An 18,454-nucleotide genomic window follows, 5' to 3' on the forward strand; every position below is an offset into this window, starting at 1 on the left:
CAGGCCATTAGATGCCCACAAAAAGACAAGAGGATGTACATAGACTATGCATCACAGCATAGATGGGTGCCATTCCACTCAAAGTTGAAAGTGGAACAATACTTAAAAAACTAGAAGATTACGTTGGTCGAGTAGTAATTGGTACAACTGTATACATCTCCATGATTGTGCTGGAGAAGAAGAGCTGAGGGAGGCAGGGATATGCATGGCCATGTGTCTGCTAAACAGAGTTATGTTATGTAACTAGATATTTATGTAGTGCACAGTTACCCAACTCCTTGGCCTCTTGACAGTCTGTAGAGACTTTTGGTTATTAATCATCTTGATAAGGTTTTTCACCAATGAATTTAGGTCCTAAATCAAAACTGGTGTGTGTGGATGTTTTGGATGGTGTGAGCTACCTCTGTTATAGTGCTCCATATGGGGTGAGCCCTGCAACTTTTCAACCTAATCTTTGTGAATGTTTGCGGTCCTTTAGTCATCCTCTGTCTAGAGTTCAAAGCAGCCGAAGTTTGGTCCCCTGGGATATTATTTCATGGGCAGTTGTTCAGTGAAATATAGGGGGTGTGGGTATCCATTCTTCAATGCCACAAGCTGTGGAAAGGAGTTCATGGATTCCAGTCTAGCACGATATCTTTTCTTTGCTAACAGGTGTGTAGATTTCCAAAATTGGCCATTTATTAAACATACATGAAGAACCTAGAGAGACAGGTGGTTCTTGAAGCTAGATCTCCATGATGGGAAATACCACCTTACATTGCATCAAGACTCACAGTAAAATTACAACATCTACCAGACACTTACGGCTAAGGCGGCACAAGACACTGAGCAGTTGTATATCACAGACTCCTGTAGATTATGACATCATCATACATGTTAAAGATAAAAAAACATCATGACAAAGCACTCCTACAGCGGCTAATGAACAGATTCTTAATGCTCCACAAAACTTCCAGTTTGATCTACATAGGTACAAATGTAATGTTAGGATATTTCAAACATTCTATGCTCTGCCTGTACAATGGTTGGTGAAGTATTCTCCATAAATCCAAGAAAGGTTATGGTTCATAAGATGAAGTTTAATCCAGGAATAAAGATCCCATCCACATACAATGCCAGCAGACATCAACTGACTGGATTTAGAACATTTCTATGTCACATAAGGTGACATAGCTAATGATGCCCTTAAGCTGCAGTGTTAAATATCACTCATCCTCTTCCCTCCAAAACCAACAAAGAAGAGGAAAAAAAATAATAAGTTATGCAAAATACACCCAAAAAAAATATCAAGATACACAGATTATACAAAATCAGTAAGATAACTAGGCCTTTTGGAAACACGTGTAGAAGACCTAATATTTCCAGAAACGATTGCTTTGCTATTTTCCAAACCCTTTTCCTTGGAATCAAAAGGCAGTCCTTCTTGCAATTTCCTTCTAACAATGACAACTCTATTTAAGTTCCAAATGCGATGATCTTGAGTTTGCACAGCATTGTTGAAAATTTTGATTACTTTGATAGGCTTCATGAACTTTGTTTCAGAACATGCCACCATGCCAGGTCGTCTGACCATGACCATATCGCCAACACAGACAACAGTTTTTTTGACATTTTTTTTACATCAAAATAAGCTTTTCTACGCTCAGCTTTATCCTTCTCATTTTCAACAACTTCATCTTTGTTGCACACACATTCTTTACCCTTCAACACTTCATATTTATTAACCCAAAAAGGTCCAACCTGCGTGTTCGGAATTCTCCCACGAAAAAACAAAAATGGAGTCTTTCCAGTTGTGGCATGAGGAGTATAACGGTATTCTTCTATTTTTGCTAAAACACATTTCCTCCAATCAGATGACAAGTTTTTAGCTAAACTAATAGTGTCCTTGATCACTTTATTAAATCTCTCAACCATACCATTGGCCTCAGGGTAGTAAAGAGAACAGGTCTTATGTGTAATACCCTTAGAAGATAAATAATGTTCCATTTCCTTGGAAACAAATTGAACACCATTATCTGATAAAATAGTTGCAGGAAGACCTTCTCTACAGAATAACTCACTCAAACATTGGATAATCTTACTCAAATCAATTCCTGACAAAAAAAACACCTCTGGCCATCTTGAGTACATGTCTATAACCACCAGTATAAAAACCTGAGAATCCCTATGTTGTATGGGACCCACTAGATCTAGAGCTATGTCCTGCCAAGGACCATTTGGTCTTCTTCTTAAGAACATAGGTTGTGTGTGCGCACTATAAGACTTGTCGCTAACATTACAGAGAATACAATCCCTAATTACCCTTTCAACCATTTTATCCATCCCCGGCCACCAATATGACATGCGAAGCCTCTCGTTACTTTTGGATAAACCTGAATGAGCAACATGAACCAAATCTATCAAATCTTTCCTGAGACTAGATGGAGGAATCAACCTTGTCCCACGAAACAATAAATCATTATCAACAGATAATTCACTGCGTACCGTCCAAAAAGGCTTAGTCAAAGCAGAACCTACTTTGCAATTGACCCAACCAGTTCTCAACAAAGATATAACCTCACATAGAGTAACATCCTTTCCCAATTCTTCAGACCATTTCTTCTCAGATAGAAATTCATAATCCACAGCACAAACCAATTCATCATCTAAGTCCAAATAATCGTCTTCCAAATCTCTACTAGAAACTAAACGAGAGAGAACATCTGCTATTCCATTATCAACACCTGGAATGTATTGAATACCAAAACTATATTCTTGTAGGCCAATACCCATTTTGATATACTCCCAGATACCAGATCCAAACCTTTCTTGCTAAAAATTTCCACTAAGGGTTTATGATCTGTGTGGACATCAAAGACCAGACCCCAAAGAAATTTCTTTAGCTTTCTCCCTGCCCAAAACACAGCCAATGCTTCCCTCTCTACGACGGAATAACGAGTTTCAGCATCTCTCAAACTCCTAGTCAGAAACATTATGGTTTGCATGCCTTCTGGACCATTCTGCTTCAATACAGCACCTAGCCCTTTCTCACTTGCATCAGTGACTAGAATAGACTTGAACTTAGGATTGAAGCTTTTTAACGCCGGAGCACTGTTTAACCTTTGTTTGATTTCAACAAACTCATTCTCACATTGATCAGACCACTGAAATTCCACACCTTTCCTCAACAAACACCTCATGTTTACTGTTAATTCAGCAAAGCTTTGACAAATTTTGCATAATATTCTATCATGCCAAACAGCTTCATAAGTTCAGATTTATTTTCCGGTGCCACCATTTTGTTTATGGTGTCTACCAATTCGGATTTAGGTTTCACACCATCACCTGAAATGTTATGTCCTAAGTAATTAATAGAATCAGACCTGAATTTACACTTGCTTGCTTTCACAGTGAGATTGTGTTTGCTGAATCTTTCCAATACCATATTCAATGTTATATCATGATCAGACACATTATCTGCAAAGATTAATACATCATCTTGATGATTACAAACACCATGAACATCTTTTAATACTTTTTCCATTACCCGCTGGAACACAGAAGAAGCAGATACTAACCCAAATGGCATCCTCTTGAATCTATACGTGCCAAAAGGTGTAATAAAGGAAGTAAGATCTCTGCAAGACTCCTCTAATTCGATCTGGTGATAGGCAGAGGTAAGATCTATTGTACTAAAGACTTTGGCATTTCCTAACAATACCAATAACTCTGCAATATTAGGTAAAGGATACCTGTCAACAATTACACATTTATTCAGTTGCCTGAGATCAATGCATAAGCGCAAATCGCCATTAGGTTTTTGCGCTGCGACGACCGGAGCCATCCATTCACAACTCTCTATTTCTTCAATTATGCCATTTTCAATGAGTTTTCCAATTTCTTTTTTCATATCTTCTTTTACAGCTTAAGGTACACCCCAGACCTTACAACTCACAGGAATTGAGTCATTCTTTACCCGTATCTTATGTTGATAACCTTTAAGACAACCTAGAGTTTCTTTAAAAACATTAGGAAATTTCTCTTTTAATTCACATGTAAATTTGTCTTCATTTGACTTCCCTTCAATTAATTTCTTTTCTTCAATTAAATTTCTTTCTTCATTTACAACATTAAGAATTCTATCTCTTAACTGTATGCAAGGAGTGGCATTAGGATCCAAATATACACCCAAATCACCTTGATGTATCCAGCTGATGATGCTGTCTCCCTTCTTCGAGACATACACTTTACCAGAAACAAACCTAGACTTGTACTCTATAAGACCCATAAAATAACCATGTAGTTTTATAGGTTTCTTGTCATATCCGAATGGAATGATGTCAGGTCTTATAAGAGATACCTTACCTTTCAATTTCCTAGTGAAAAATTCATCAGAAATGATGGTAATTTTGGCACCAGAATCAAACTTGGACCACTTCAATATCACAATCAGATCCCGAAGAAGTTCTCTCAAAAATTTCTACCTCTTTTACCTTAGATCTAATTTTTGTTTTACACAAAGAGGTGACATGACCTTTCAACTGTCACAGTTGGCTCAGAGCCAACTACAATTAATTGAAAAATGGGTTCTCCAGCTATCCTGTCCTTAATTTATGTATAAGTTTTTGACTTGGGAAGGATGTCTCACTACCAACATGAATGAAGAGAATATTTTATTCTCCAGCTGTTATATTAATTAAAGTTGGAGTTTGTTTTTGAACTGGGATGGACAATGGCTAAAGGAAGACCTGATTTAATCATCACTCCAGGCATCCTGTTGGCCATTCAATCAATGAATCAAGATTTGTGAAGCGTGCTAAACACCTGACAGGGTATCCAGGTGCTTGCAGGTCCCAAAGGCTCATTCGAACAGCCCGGTATTGAGGGCCCTTCAGATGCCAGAAGTCAGGTGTTGGTCCGGAGTTGCATGGGGAGGCTGCACAACAAAGGGGCAAAGGGGGGGGGGAATCTGGGAGAATCAAGGAGAAACCAGTGCAAACAAGAAAAAAACAAGGAGAAGGCACGCAGAAAAGAAAGGGGAAAGCAAGGAGAAAGCAGTGAGAAAGAGGGAAAATCAAGGGGAAGCCATTCAAACAAGCATGGGTAAGTATATATATATATATATATATATATATATATATACTTTTTTCATGTTAGCTTAGTGGGCAGTTGTGAAATATGAAGTGTCTAGAGCTAGCAAGTCTGGTAGGGGTAAACCCAGGAGATCTGTCAAACCTTTTAGGTGGGTTGGTACTTTAGTGGAGAGGCTAGGACTTGTGTGATTAAACGGTCTAGAGGGGGAACCGCTGGTAAAGAGAGGCTGGCTTGGATGGGGAGGGCTGGTCTGGACAAGATAGTATCACGGAGGGGTGTGAAGCCTTTGGGAAGTCTAGATGGGTGCACTGAGACGGTAGAAGCAGTAATGGGTGCACAGAGTCAAACTGGGTAGGGTCATGGTGAGACTGCAACAATGATTTGGAAAACTATTTTCCCTGTTGCGGGTAACATACATCATAGGCCGGGTCTCTTGGTTCTCCTTTCCGGCTCTAGTTGGGCCTCGCCTCATCTTCCAGAAAATCCAAGTGGTCTCTCTGAGCCTTGCACATTTCCCTGTCGCCCCCCAAATCCACCTGCGGAGCTGCGGTCATGCTAGCGGTTCAAGGGGGTGTAGGTAACGCAAAGAGTTGGCTATCGGGCAGTGACGGATGTGGGGCACAAATCGCTGTGCTGCATAATGCATTTCTGTGAGGCTTCACTTTCCCCCATCGTAAGAGTGCACTATGGTGCTGGAAACACATCCAGGCTACTAGTTCACAACTCCCAAAACTTGCTGCTACCCCACCTATTCACTACTCCTGCTAGGATCGGGGCAGAATCGCAAATGAACAGGCTACAGATTAAAACTGAGCAGCCATTTTCAAAGGGACAGATTACTACAATATAGGGTAACATACAGATTCTTAACTGGAAACACATGAAATTATTTTATTAAAGATTACTTCAACAAAAATAATACGCAAATTGTTCGTACTAAAGAAAGTATTTTTTTCTTTTTTTACAGTGATGAAAATAAAATAACGTGTTTGTAAACTAAAAACATTAATAGTGATGTAAGCCCTCCTGCTGCAAGGACATCATAGTTTCGGATTTTGTCTAATAAAGTCTCCCAACAGAAATGCGCTCTAAATGCATGCAGCCAGGGAATCAAATAGTATGCAGCAGTTTAACCAAAAGGAAAAGAGTTTGAACCACCAATGCAGATGGGATGGAGTAGCCAAAGCTACTGACCCAAGTCTCTGGGATGCCACATCCTGTGATTCTGGGCAAATCATTTAATTTCTCCGGTTGAAAAATTGGGCTATATAAATCTGCTCATTCTATTTAAAGTATCACACAAGCCAAAATCGAAGCAAAAGGTAAAAAACGTCATGAAATAAATTGTTCCACCAAAGCGGATGTTAACAGTATTTCGGCCACGGGAAACTAATAATAGAAGCAGAGAAGGAAAAGGCATTGGTAAATGTTGGAAAATATGCTGCAGGCAATAGAAAGAGGAAATATAAGTGGCAAGCAAAGGAACCAATGAAAAACCAGGATAGCGAGGGAGTGGGATGTCAGCCCCTTTTAAGATTTATATTGAATACAATAGATTTCACAAGCACAGTGCAGGCGAAACCTAAAAATGGGGTAAAAGCAAAGAGAAGATGGAAGCAAAAGCAATGCAGTTGCACGTGGAAAACTGGGACTGGGACCTGCTCCATCGTGCCATGCTGGGTCTCTATTAAATTGGTCCTGGGAGGAGGGAAATAATGGCTGGCTTGCGGGAGCGGCAATGAGGGGGGAAAAACAAGGAAAATGCAGTGAGAACAGGGGAAAAGCAAGAAGAAGGCACACAAAAACAGGGGGACGGGGGGTGAGCAGTGATAATAAAGGAGAAGACACAAAAAACGGTGGAAAAAAGCAAGGAGAATTCACACAAAAAACAGGGGGAAATTAAGTAAAGGGCAGTGAAAATGGGTGGAAAGCAAGTAGGAGGAACACAAAAAAATGGGGACTAAGCAAGGAGATTGCAGTGAAAACTACGGAAACGCAAGAAGGCATTCAAAAAAAGAGGGGGGGTAACAAGGAAAGAGAGGAGCAAAATCGATGCAGCATCACGGGGAGTGCTGAGCCTGGAACTGGACTAGAGGTGGTACAGATTTTTTTTCTAGGAAGGAGCCTAAAGAAGATACGCCTTTGAAATAATCAACAAGAGACTTGGTGTGCTCAAATGACCCCCTCACAAGAATTCAAGTAAGATGCAAGTACTAGTAATATCTGACATACCACAACATTAGTTTCAGCAGTATTCATAACCATAATTACATTTTATTTACAGAATCAGTAGAAGTTGAACATAAAAAGTGAAGAGGATTACGTAAATTGCCTAGTCTTACTCACAAGTGTGTTATTTAGTTCAAAGCTTAAACACTCAAGTATCTTAAAACGACACTGCCTTCTCCTTTTCATTAATTACAGACACAAATAAACATTACAATTATGTCCAAGAACGCATCCCTGAAGAAATCATTAGGCCATAAGTGGTGGTTCCAACTATAGGGAGTTACAACGTGCTAATTAAAATACAAGCATGCTACTGGCGGTGTATGAACAGAAAGATTCCATGGGGAGAACCAATACAAAAGGTTTCGATACTATGTGTAAAAGACACACTTTTCTGTACTTAGGACGGCCTCCTTAGTATCAAGCCCTTTGTACTACGAGGTTGAAATGCAAAATATTGACGGTTTCAGTTCAGGAGTACACGCGTCGTTTTTGGACAATACACCCCCTAAAAATAAAACCAAAGTCTAAAGCAGCAAACTAATTGAAGAATTCATTTTGGGGTTATGCACTCCGTGGGACTAAGGGGTGGAATCTGTGCAAGAACCCTCACGGAGAAAAGAATTTCAGCTTACTATCCTTCTGGCTCGCTTGTTTTACTAAAAATGCATAAAAAGGACAACCATTTTTTCTTTAACACAAAGAATATTGCGGCACAGCATACGTCCTTCTTTTGTAGTTTCTCTAAAATACTGGCGGTGGTGTATACCAACCCTATAAAAAAAGCAAATATTAATTTGATATGATCTATTTAGGTTTTAAGGCAGGTTAGGTTGTCCTCCTGTTTTCAAATAATAAAATTACTGAATATATCGTTAGACAATGCACGTACATCAATTTGTGTTTGACTGAAGGGATTTCTACTTTTAATTTATTTCAGGCTACGCTTTCAGCAGTTTGTAATGGGTCATACTTCTTACTTAAGCAGTGTTTCTTCTTTGGATAGAGTTTACTAGTGGCTTAGCATTTCGTAGCATTCAATTTAAATTACCAATGTTTTGCAGTTATTTTGATCGTCTTGTCTCTGAAACTTTATGCTTCATTTCTAATGATATGCGAATGGCCCCTTGCAATACATCTCTCTACTGGGTAGTTACGACTGGTAAAAGGCATCGATGACTTGTTAGCGCAGTGGTCCATTACTATTGAAAAACAAATACACGTGGACTGTTACATTGTGACTGTTTTAATAGTTTCTTTTTCTTAAGGGTGTTTTTTTCCATCGGGGCCAACACTACAAACTGTAGATGCAAAACTAGAATGTGCACTGGCACAACTTCATCCCTGATGTAGAATATTTACGTCTTCTCTTTTTCACCCAATTGCAAAGTCCGGAATTTCAGAGTCCTTTATTCTTCTTATCCCAAAAAGTTAGCATATCTATGTTTTTAAGGTGACAACTAAAAAAAGCGAAATCAAGGAAGGAAGTTCCAAGGGGAATTTTGATTCCAGCAAAACTCAGAGCAAAAACTAGGCAGCACCGTTTCATTCTATTCTACGTTAAATTTAAAAAAAGTGTAGCTGCAACAATACGTAAAACTTTTTGAAATAGATCATGAAATATTTTGATTTAATGTGGCCTTTTAAAGAAAAACCTGGTTTATAATGAATGTGCACTATTAAAAAAAACGGGTACGTATAATGTTGGCGTTAGACCTGTCAGCCCTAGAGTGGTCTTACCCCGCATTTTTTCCCTTGCGCCTCATTTTTGCCACCATCTTTTTGTTGGCCCTAGGCCTCTGGGCGCCTCAACCACTGCCAAACAGTGCTGAGGTGTAGGTGCTCTTTCCTAATAACATGGCTGCCACAGGCCCCTGTTACTGCGGAGTGGCCATTGCACATGCACGCACTATTAGTTAGGAGCAGGCTGGGACATACTGCTACTGTATCTTTGCCATCCCGCCTTTTTGTCACATAGACAGACATGTAGAAGCTCCTGGAACCTTCCTGCCCAGTGAGGAGTTGTGCTTTGCCCTCTTTCAGGAGGGGCAACTGACCTAGGGGTATAAGAGGAACGGAGGGAAACTTGACTAGTTAGTTGGGGCACCACTGGACCTGAGGGAATCTCTGCCGGAGTATAGGCAATTGGGCCTAGGGGGGAACCTACACTACTGAGACTGATTGAGCTTAGGCCCTGCTGTACCCAAGATAGCTGAGGGACTCTGCCAGCCTGCTGACGTTGCCCAGTGAGGGGGAAACCCAGGAGACCAACTCCAGTGTGCTGCAGGGAACCAGCCTGCCTTTTAAGCCTGCCAACTCAACCCCTACCTGTCCCCAAGATACTGTAATCAAAGAACCTGTAACTAAGACCTGCCAACAACAAGCGCTGGGACTGAAGCGCTGGAGACCCTGTGAAGCTGCTGCTGGGGGATCAACAGGTAAAGCACTGTGCCTGCTAGCGCTATATTGCCAGAACTGTGCCTTTTGAGCGATGTTTGCCCCAGATCACCGCCGCAACCCAGGACTTGGCTGCACTGCTGCGGTGTCCCTGCATGCTGTGACTCTCAAGCGCTATGATTTCCGAGAGCTATGCCACCAGAATCCTGCTAACGCCCCCGAGCGTGGTGCAGGCCCAGAACGCCCACCTACTGCTAGGTGCCATGATCATGAAGCGCTAGACAGCCAAAAGCCTGCAGGTGTCTCTAAGCGCTGTGTTAGCGCGTTGTTAATGCCCAGGTACCTGCTATCCCGCGCTGTGTTCAAAGGAACGCGCCTTGGGCCCAAAATCACTGCAGCAGCCCCAGCCGCCACAGAAGAAGAGCGGGCAGTCCTTTGCACTGCTGCGGCCCCAGAAGCGAAGGGAGGGCCGCCGCGTGTGCTGGGTAAGCCGAGCCAGGCCTTGGGAGCAGCCGAGGAGCGTTGCGGGGCAACCAGGGCGCTGGCAGCGTCATAGGCCGTGCCCTCGGTGAGCCACACTGCTATTGGTTGAGGCTGCTGCGCCCCTGAAGGCTGTGCCCTGATTGGTTCCCGGGCTGGTTAAGGCGCGTGAAGACCCGAAGCCGGTCTAGGCCTCAGTGCGGGGGCTCCGGGAGGCGCGGGAGCTCCCCTACCTCACCCGGCACGGTTCAGAGTGTGTGGAGGCCCGGAGTGGGAGCACAGAAGCAGGAAGGCCTAACCGTGAACGAAGTCCCAGGTAACCCCTGGGGAGGGAGGCGAGATCTTTATCGACATCGGGGCTGCCTGGGAGCACAAGGAGAGAGGAGTGGCAGCCCCCTAACTTTGAAGGGAACGGAAAGGAATTTAACTCCCTGATGGTCAGACTTGACGTTGTGTGCCCTGCTGTTGGAACTGCTAGAGGCTGGGCCATCATTAAACACCTGACTGCCCGTAACCAGCCTGAGTACTGGTATTAACCCTATGCCACAAGAGATAAGATGTTGTTGTTACCCCGGTACCCATATTGTCACCTGCATAGGAAATGTTGTGCATGTTACTTTTATGATACCCAGGCCTAAGATGTTACCTAAATGAATCATACCTAGGATATTTTTTGTTGTTATACTGATGCCCAGGAAGTTTTCCATTGATGTTCCCTATGCCTAGGAAATGGTACTTGAATGATTCCCCCCATCTGGAAAATGTTTTGAGGTTGTATTCATGCCCCTAAAGTGTTGCCTTATGGAGGAAGTGTAGCGGGGGATGTTACCTGTATTAATGTTGCATAAGAGATGTTGCCTATGAAGTCCCTGAACAACAGAAGTGTTATTTTTATTGAATTGATGTCTGAGGGATGTTGACTCCATTAGCCTAGTATCCAAGACGTGTTACCTGCCGGAAATAAAAATTAGATAAAGAGTCTTGTTTTATCAAATAACCTGATGTGGTGTCATTCTATTGTGTGCAAGTCACTGTCTCAGTAGGAGTGTGTGCTGCACCACTGCTTTACACATCGCGCCAAGCTATCGTGTCGGAATTGGTGACCCCAGTTCTAACAGTGGGTAATTGTTGTTAAGCAATACAGTAAAGTCTAGCATTGTTTTTTTTTTTATTGGATGCGATGTGAATTGGTTTAATAGGCCATGTACCTGTAAACAAAAGTTCTCCATATGCAGGAGCTTGAATTGTAAAATGGGAACAAACTATTACTTGTGTACAGTCAATAAGGCCTCGGTTCCAGACCAAAAAACATGTTTAAGCCCTTTCGGATGATTCCTCCCTTCATGCATGTCTAGCAGAAGCCAACATGGGCAACCAAACGTAAACTTATCCTGGTATGAATCTACAATTTGCTCAATGTAGGCAGCAATTTGTCCACACAACTTTGCATCACACATGGCAAGCGTGCATCAAGGAGTTTGATTCATTGCGTCTCGATTGGCTTTAAGCAATATAATCTCTTCTCTCACATACAGTCCTCAACAGCCTCCATATCCTCCCTCCCAGAAACCATAAAATGGTAGGAACATAGTAAGAAAACAGGGTAAAATGATATTCATGCAATGGAAAGACAAAACATAACTCGGGTGTTGAAGCCACAACCTTAAACAAGCTTGGTGTGTATGCTATCCCAAACTTTCATTCATATTGTTGCTAGACCTATTAGGAAACCAGTAATCACGGTGCACAAGTTGCACACAACCACATTGGTATATGTCAGGCCAGAAGTCCTAGTTGCCAGCAGGTGCCTTCCCAAAAATCTTCAGGTGAACGCTGTTCATGTTGTTTCCCATAATTTTACCACATCCCAATAGGAAGAAAACATGTGGGTCAAAAAGTATGCGATTATAATCTTGGTTTATGGACATGTGGATGAGTTTGAGATACCCAAAATTATCTTAGAGACCTTTGTAATCCGACTTTTTCTAGTCTGCTGGCCGTTAAATTATTCTACCAAATTATTCTTTGTTGTGTTTAGTAGTGGTTTCAAGGATAGAAAGAAACATAAGAAGTGTACCTGATACTGTGCCAGGAGGAACTACGTCTGACACAAAGATTTGTGTGCACCGGGACATACCTTACATTTTAGTTTTTTTATAGCCTGGGTCTTTACACATGTATACACAGGTATCTGTATGCAAGGCAAATGAACTGAATTTCAACGTATAGCAGTTATGCACATTATTTAGACACTTATAAAGAGATACATACAGTCTTGGTCAGCTATGATCGCCTTGGTCAACCTTCTCCATTTTGTACGTTCAAAGTTTCCCACAAGAGGATTTTAAGAGTGATTCATAACAGTAATTCTCGATATAGTTTTTACTGAGTGGCAGGATATTTGAATTTAAAAATGTTACTTTTGATAGATTCTCAAACATTCTAATTACCAACGGGGGAAAAAAATAACTCAAAAATCATCTATCCAGGATTCGGAACAGGGATTGCGTTTTGATAGCTTTGAGGGCATCCACATACTTAGATAGCAAACACTCTACTTCTAAAAAACGATACCTTGCAATGGCACGGCCATTATTGAAAGGGCACATGCTGTGCAATGTATAAGAGTTCTATGCATGTTACTGCCATTTAACTGTCCTAAAAGGTTTTTTTGTTGGTCAATTTACATCATGCTTAGTGGCGTATTTCCCATACCACTAAAATTATGGTGCAGTGTAGCACCAAATTGTAGAGAATGGTAAACTAAAAAATTTAGCAAAAGCTAATTATGCAGCTCTTCTTTCCATTAAAAACAGCCCTGCAGAACACAATAGTAAATGTTATATTATTTTTACATATGTATAGAAGCGTTCTCCGACAGAGCAACAAGGATCTAGAAATCCTTCCCATTAGCTCTTCAGCCAACCCAGCCTCCTACCTTGTTTGAAGAGGATCTCAAACTCCTCCTGTTGTGAGACACTTCGGGGGAAGCTATGATCACTTGTCTACGTCACCCTTTATTTTTTAACTCTTCCAGATAGAATCGTCCTAAGTTTTCTCACCCGATTTGAACTGCTTGGTCTAGGGGTTTTCTTTGTTGATTATCTGCTATATTTATGTTGATTTGTATCTGCATACTTATCCTTCTCTTGTAATGCAATCTGATTCTCTTGTGCCAAGCTTGTGTTACAGAAAAACGTCAAAATTAATAAAATGGCCACGGTCTTGAATGGCTAACTGAAGAAATAAATAGCTGAAAGGGACTGGTGAACTTCCTTAAAGTGTCCTGCAAATCACTACGTTTTTGAGCAAATAGTGGTACATTATGTGTCAAGAGCAAAAAAGGCATGCTTTGGGAGACTGCTATGGCCAGACAACCATATTCTCTTAATGAGCAAGTGTACATACTGGTATTTGTAAAGACTAAGCAAAATGTGATTCCTGACTATGTCTCACTGGGGACACAGAATTTGGGAGCAGTGTTGGATCAGAACAGATCTATGGCCGTAATATGGTCGCATAAGATACAGCAATCCACAAGTCTCACTTCATGTGGCCCTTCATAAAGGAAAGCTTCCGGGTTTTACTGCTACCCGTACTGCCACTTTCTAATCTAGTATGTAATAATAATAATAATACTGAGTTTTGTAAAGCGCATACAGCTACCTCCGGATGTATGTACGTGTATGGTACTTCTGCAGCGAAAACCCAACCAAAAGCAGTTGTGTAGTAGTGGGAGCAACCCACACGTCCCCTGTGGGGAGGAAGGACGTGCAATTCCCAGACCCCAGTCAGGCATGGGTGATGAGGAGACTATTACCTCCACAAGACTTACAGAAACAACAAGTGTCTCTTAATGGTCAGCCAAGCAAAACAGTTATCATCTAAGGGTGACGGTGGAGGAGAAACTCCTAAAACTCAAAAGGAAATTAATGAAGATTTTCACACGGTATAAAAGAAACGTAACGGTGTAAATGTTATGATAAACATCTGCAAAATATAGATGAGGGATTCAGCAACCATAAACCATTCAAACTGTGTGGAAGGGACTTCTAAAAATTGGAATTTATGGTAGGTAGTACATGGAAAATAGGAAGAGCTTAAACGTCGTCCAAACAGGCCCAATAATCAAGAAGGATGTTGCGAATGCGTCCCCACTGTATGAAGTAATTTACAGCCATACGAGATCTTCCACGATTCATTGGGAAATCACGTTGTGCGAGTGCAGGTCATAAAAAAGTGCGTAAGATCAAAATACAGCAGTTTATTCAACAGTTTGAGTGGTAGCAGTTGCAGGGCGTGAGCCTTTACCTTCACACTGGATCCGCTGATGCGAGTGTCCGCCTCCATGCTCTCTCCCCGGTCCTTCTTGTACGAGGGTGCCCGCAGCTTGTATGTGGAGGTGGACTTTACCGGAGCCCCCGGGGCCTGGTTGTCCTGTTCCCGGGGGGTGGCGGAGTCCTCGGACTCCTTGCCACTGTGGTACACCACCCTGCTGTCAGAGATGTGAATACTCGGAGCGCAGCCCATGCCTAGTTGGCACTTTTTGACACAACGACCCCCCCAGACCTTCCTTCCTCCTCAGTTAGTCTCAGTGTGTGGGACGCTCGAGCGGATGTTCTCTTTCCGTGGTGTCCTCCTCCAGCATGTCACCAGTGCCCTGGGGGAGAGAGAGATGCGGCCCGGAGAGAGGCAAAAGAACACCCGCTGCCTTTTCTTCCTGGTGGTGCAAACATGAAATCAAAGCCAGAGGAAAGCCCGGGTCCGTCTGTCAGAGGCTCCGTAATGACGTGTGTCCCCCGCTCTTCCTCATTCACCGCGTCCAGTGCCTGCACACCCCTAGCCCAGTCAAAAGAGTCGCTTTTCGAAGGCGTCCACAGGAACCAGCAGCACCCGGTAGCCCTGTTTAGGCGAATTTGTTTCGCCAACACACCTTAGCAAAACAACAAGCAATTCTCCAGCCCATCAAGTTCAAGAGCAGCTCAAGCGGTGCTCCTCGCATCACCCACCGTTTTTTAATGTGATTTTTTTCCGTGCAGGGGGAGTGGAGAATCCTTCACCGGGTTACCCCCTCCCTCCCCTCTGCTTCCTGCTACAGGCTGCGGCTGGCCGGGCTCATCTCCTGCTACAGCAGCGGCGCCGCCGCATCCCTCCTCCCTCACAGCGACGTGAGCGGACTCTCCGCGCTGCCGCCCTGTGCGTACGGGAGGCGAAGGCTGATCATCAGCGCCCTCCTCCCCCACGAGGCGCCGTTTCGGGGAACGGGCCTTGACTCCTGGCTGTGCCCGTAACCGGACCACTGAAACGGGCACAGACCCCACTGGCTGTGCCCGTAACCGGACCACAGGCGGGCAGAAGCCAGGCGGACCCAGTGCCCGACATTCTACCACCTCCATTATCCGTCTTCCAAACCGTTTAACGACTTGAACGAAATCGGAAGGGGAAAACCGAGACAGCGAGCACTAAACACTCTACGTAAACACTAAACATGTTGATCATTTCAATGACGACCTCCTCGTCGCAGTGCTTATTTGCAGGCTGTTCGCTTTAAACTGACAACTGTTTTATTTAACATAAAAGTATCTGCTAACATTCCCCAAAGGTGAAGTACAAGATTTCGCTGTACTTCAGTGAAAGAAAAAATATTTTTTTTCCGGTCCGTTTTTTTCTCCACGTTTTCCCATCCTTTTCCTCACCACTGCATTTGACAGTGGCAGATCCAATTAAAACAGCCGCAAGCAATGGCCTCTTGATCTTTACTGACGTCAATGTAAATCAGAAGGGCGGGCCAATGGAAGGCGGGCCGGGTAGTTGGAGGACGGAGCGAATTTCAAATGCGTCAGAGTCTCCTCAGCACCGTGAGCGCTGTCTTCGAAAGCGTGTGTGCTTACGAGATCTCTGGCGCGGAAGCCAACTGCAGTGATAAGGGGGAGGAAGTGTAAGTTTCGAGTTTTCGACTGTGTAATGACCAAAGCACATTGGTGTGTTCTAAGACCAAGGGTTTCTTCTGTGCTCTGTATTCTGCACTCTTATTTTCTTATAGTGGAATTGTGTAGTGTTGAATGTTGTGGTGTGGGTTGGATGTTTTCGGTGTGTAGTGAAATTGTGTTGCCGAGTGAAATGTGGTTTGTTGTGATATTATGTGATGTGGAATAGAAATGTGTAGAGTTAAATTGTATGGGGTGGAACTGTGTGGCGTTGAGTTAAATTATGTAGAGGTGAATTATGTGGCATGTTGTAGAGTGTATTTATGCGCATTGTTGCTTCATGGTATTGAGAGGATTTATCTTGGGTGTATTTTATGTGGTATTGAGTAGAGTGTAAATATGTAGAGTTGAAAAGCATCGGTTTCAAAATCTTGTATGCTTGTTGCTGGAATTATTTATGTCCCATTTTTTTTTTTACTAGAGCCTTTTTAAATCTTTCAATACACACTTTCATACCGTTTAGCAGGATAGCAAGACCAGTTCTAAAATGGTGTGCTGCACAAGGACGGCGCCTGCCATCTTCAATCTTTTGTGACACTGCTCTGTAAGCGGGAAGAATGCTGACCTGTACGAGTGTGTAGCGTCGCGCTCTAGTTATCGTGCACGACGCGATGACGCAAGTCCGCCATTTTGGGAGGCACTCGAGTAAAGTACACAGAGAGCTCAGGACGTTCCCGGCGCTCTCCTGCTGTTTTAAAGCAATAAATAAATATCAACCCACCACTGTCTCCAGTGCTTCCTTGGGGAAGTTTGGGAACTTTACAGTGGCGACAAGGCTGGGTTCCGGAAAAAAAAAAAGAAAATTGGACCCGCCGGGTACAGATGGAGACACCACGTGGAGCAGCAATTAAGGGGAGCTGAATAAGCAGCAGGAGAGCGTGGCAGAGGGCATTAACACCACAGGAAAGCAGCCAGGGAGAACAAGCCTAACCAAGCACGACAAGCAGCACACAAACGTGGCAGTGCAGGAGGCCACTCCCACAAGGAAACCCACCATCATAAGGGTAAGGAGGAGGCAGAAAGGGAGAACACACCCCACCAGAAGGCCGTCACCCGTCACAGGTACCCAGAAGATACCCAGGGCCATGGCGGAATTAGGGCAACACGAAGAAGGGGGTGTCTTAGTGCCCCAGCCAACCCAAACGCATGGTGAGAGTGCAAGCACTTCGGGCAGCCCAGGGGGACAAGAGACAGAGCCAGAAAGACGCGCCGAAATGAGCACGCAATCGTCCTCACTCACAAATCCTATCCCATTCTTACCCAAACCAGGTGAACCCTTAATGAAGTGGGAGGACTGGAAAAAATATTTTATGAACTACATAGAAGCCCTGGAGGATGAAAGCAGAGTAGCATATCCCAGCAAGAGGAAGAAAAGAATATTGCTACACAACTTGGGCCTAGGAGGGATCAGGGTCTTCCAGAATCTAGTACCCACTCCCAGACAAGCCGCAGATGACGACATGTTCTAAACAATCACTATCGGCCAGCAGTGTGCACGTCCATAGATAGATATAACTTCCAACAAAGGAAACCGGAAACGGGCGAATCTATACACGACTATGTAGCTGGCTGCACTAAGAAAACTAGCAATCACGTGCAAATTTGGTCTCTTGCATGGGTGAACGGAGACGCAACCCTGAGGGAAGTTATTGCCATGGTAAAAAAGGCGGAACTATCCAAAAGATGCGCTGACACAGCGAAAAAAGAATCCACCCGAGACCCATGGTCAATAAAGTCGATGAAGCAGAACCACCAGAGAGAATTAAAGCCATCGCAACGGAAGGGAAAGCGCCAAATAGATGGACTGCAAGACCAGCACAGCAAAAAAAAACAGAACAAAGGAAGCACAAACACGTGCTAGAGGTGCGGAAGCCAGTCCCATGCGGCGTACGACAAACGCTGTCTGATGTTCCGAGCGAAATGCATGTGCTGCGGGATAGTAGGATACTTTGAAAAAGTGTGTCGCCGCAAGGTGAAGAGACCAACAGTGAAATGCGTGACACAAGAACCGGAGGAGGAAGGAGAAGGAGAACAGGACGAAGAGGACAATGTGCTGTGCGTCGTAGAACAAGTGCTAGGCATTGACTGCAGACGCTCCAGAAAACCACAATGCGACATGGTTATCGGAGGGATACTGATCAAGATGGTAGCGGACTCGGGCTCCCCGTACACCATCGTCCAAAGGACAGTGTGGAGCGAAAACTTCAAACCCAGTCTAGTATCACACCTGGAACCCCCGGACATAAGGCCAGTCACGTACATGGGTGAACCTATTCCGATGGTAGGAT

The 18,454-nt window shown here is 43.5% G+C and overlaps 1 protein-coding gene across 2 annotated transcripts in view; it reads right to left on the reverse strand.

The window, feature by feature from the left end:
• Nucleotides 1-18,454, reverse strand: part of PDE8A (phosphodiesterase 8A) — a 2,218,572-nt gene that overhangs the window by 1,706,391 nt on the left and 493,727 nt on the right. The window contains exon 1 of one of the 2 annotated variants that reach the window (XM_086958242.1): nucleotides 14,491-15,908. The exons of the other annotated variant lie outside the window; for it this stretch is intronic. Within the exon in view, the coding sequence (XP_086814368.1) occupies nucleotides 14,491-14,709 (219 nt within the window). The 5' untranslated portion in view covers nucleotides 14,710-15,908. Of the gene's footprint in view, nucleotides 1-14,490; nucleotides 15,909-18,454 lie in introns of those variants that run through there. 2 annotated transcript variants of the gene reach the window in all.

The sequence above is a fragment of the Lissotriton vulgaris genome, chromosome 2_1, assembly GCF_964263255.1.
Source record: "Lissotriton vulgaris chromosome 2_1, aLisVul1.2, whole genome shotgun sequence".
Taxonomy (NCBI): Eukaryota; Metazoa; Chordata; class Amphibia; order Caudata; family Salamandridae; genus Lissotriton; species Lissotriton vulgaris.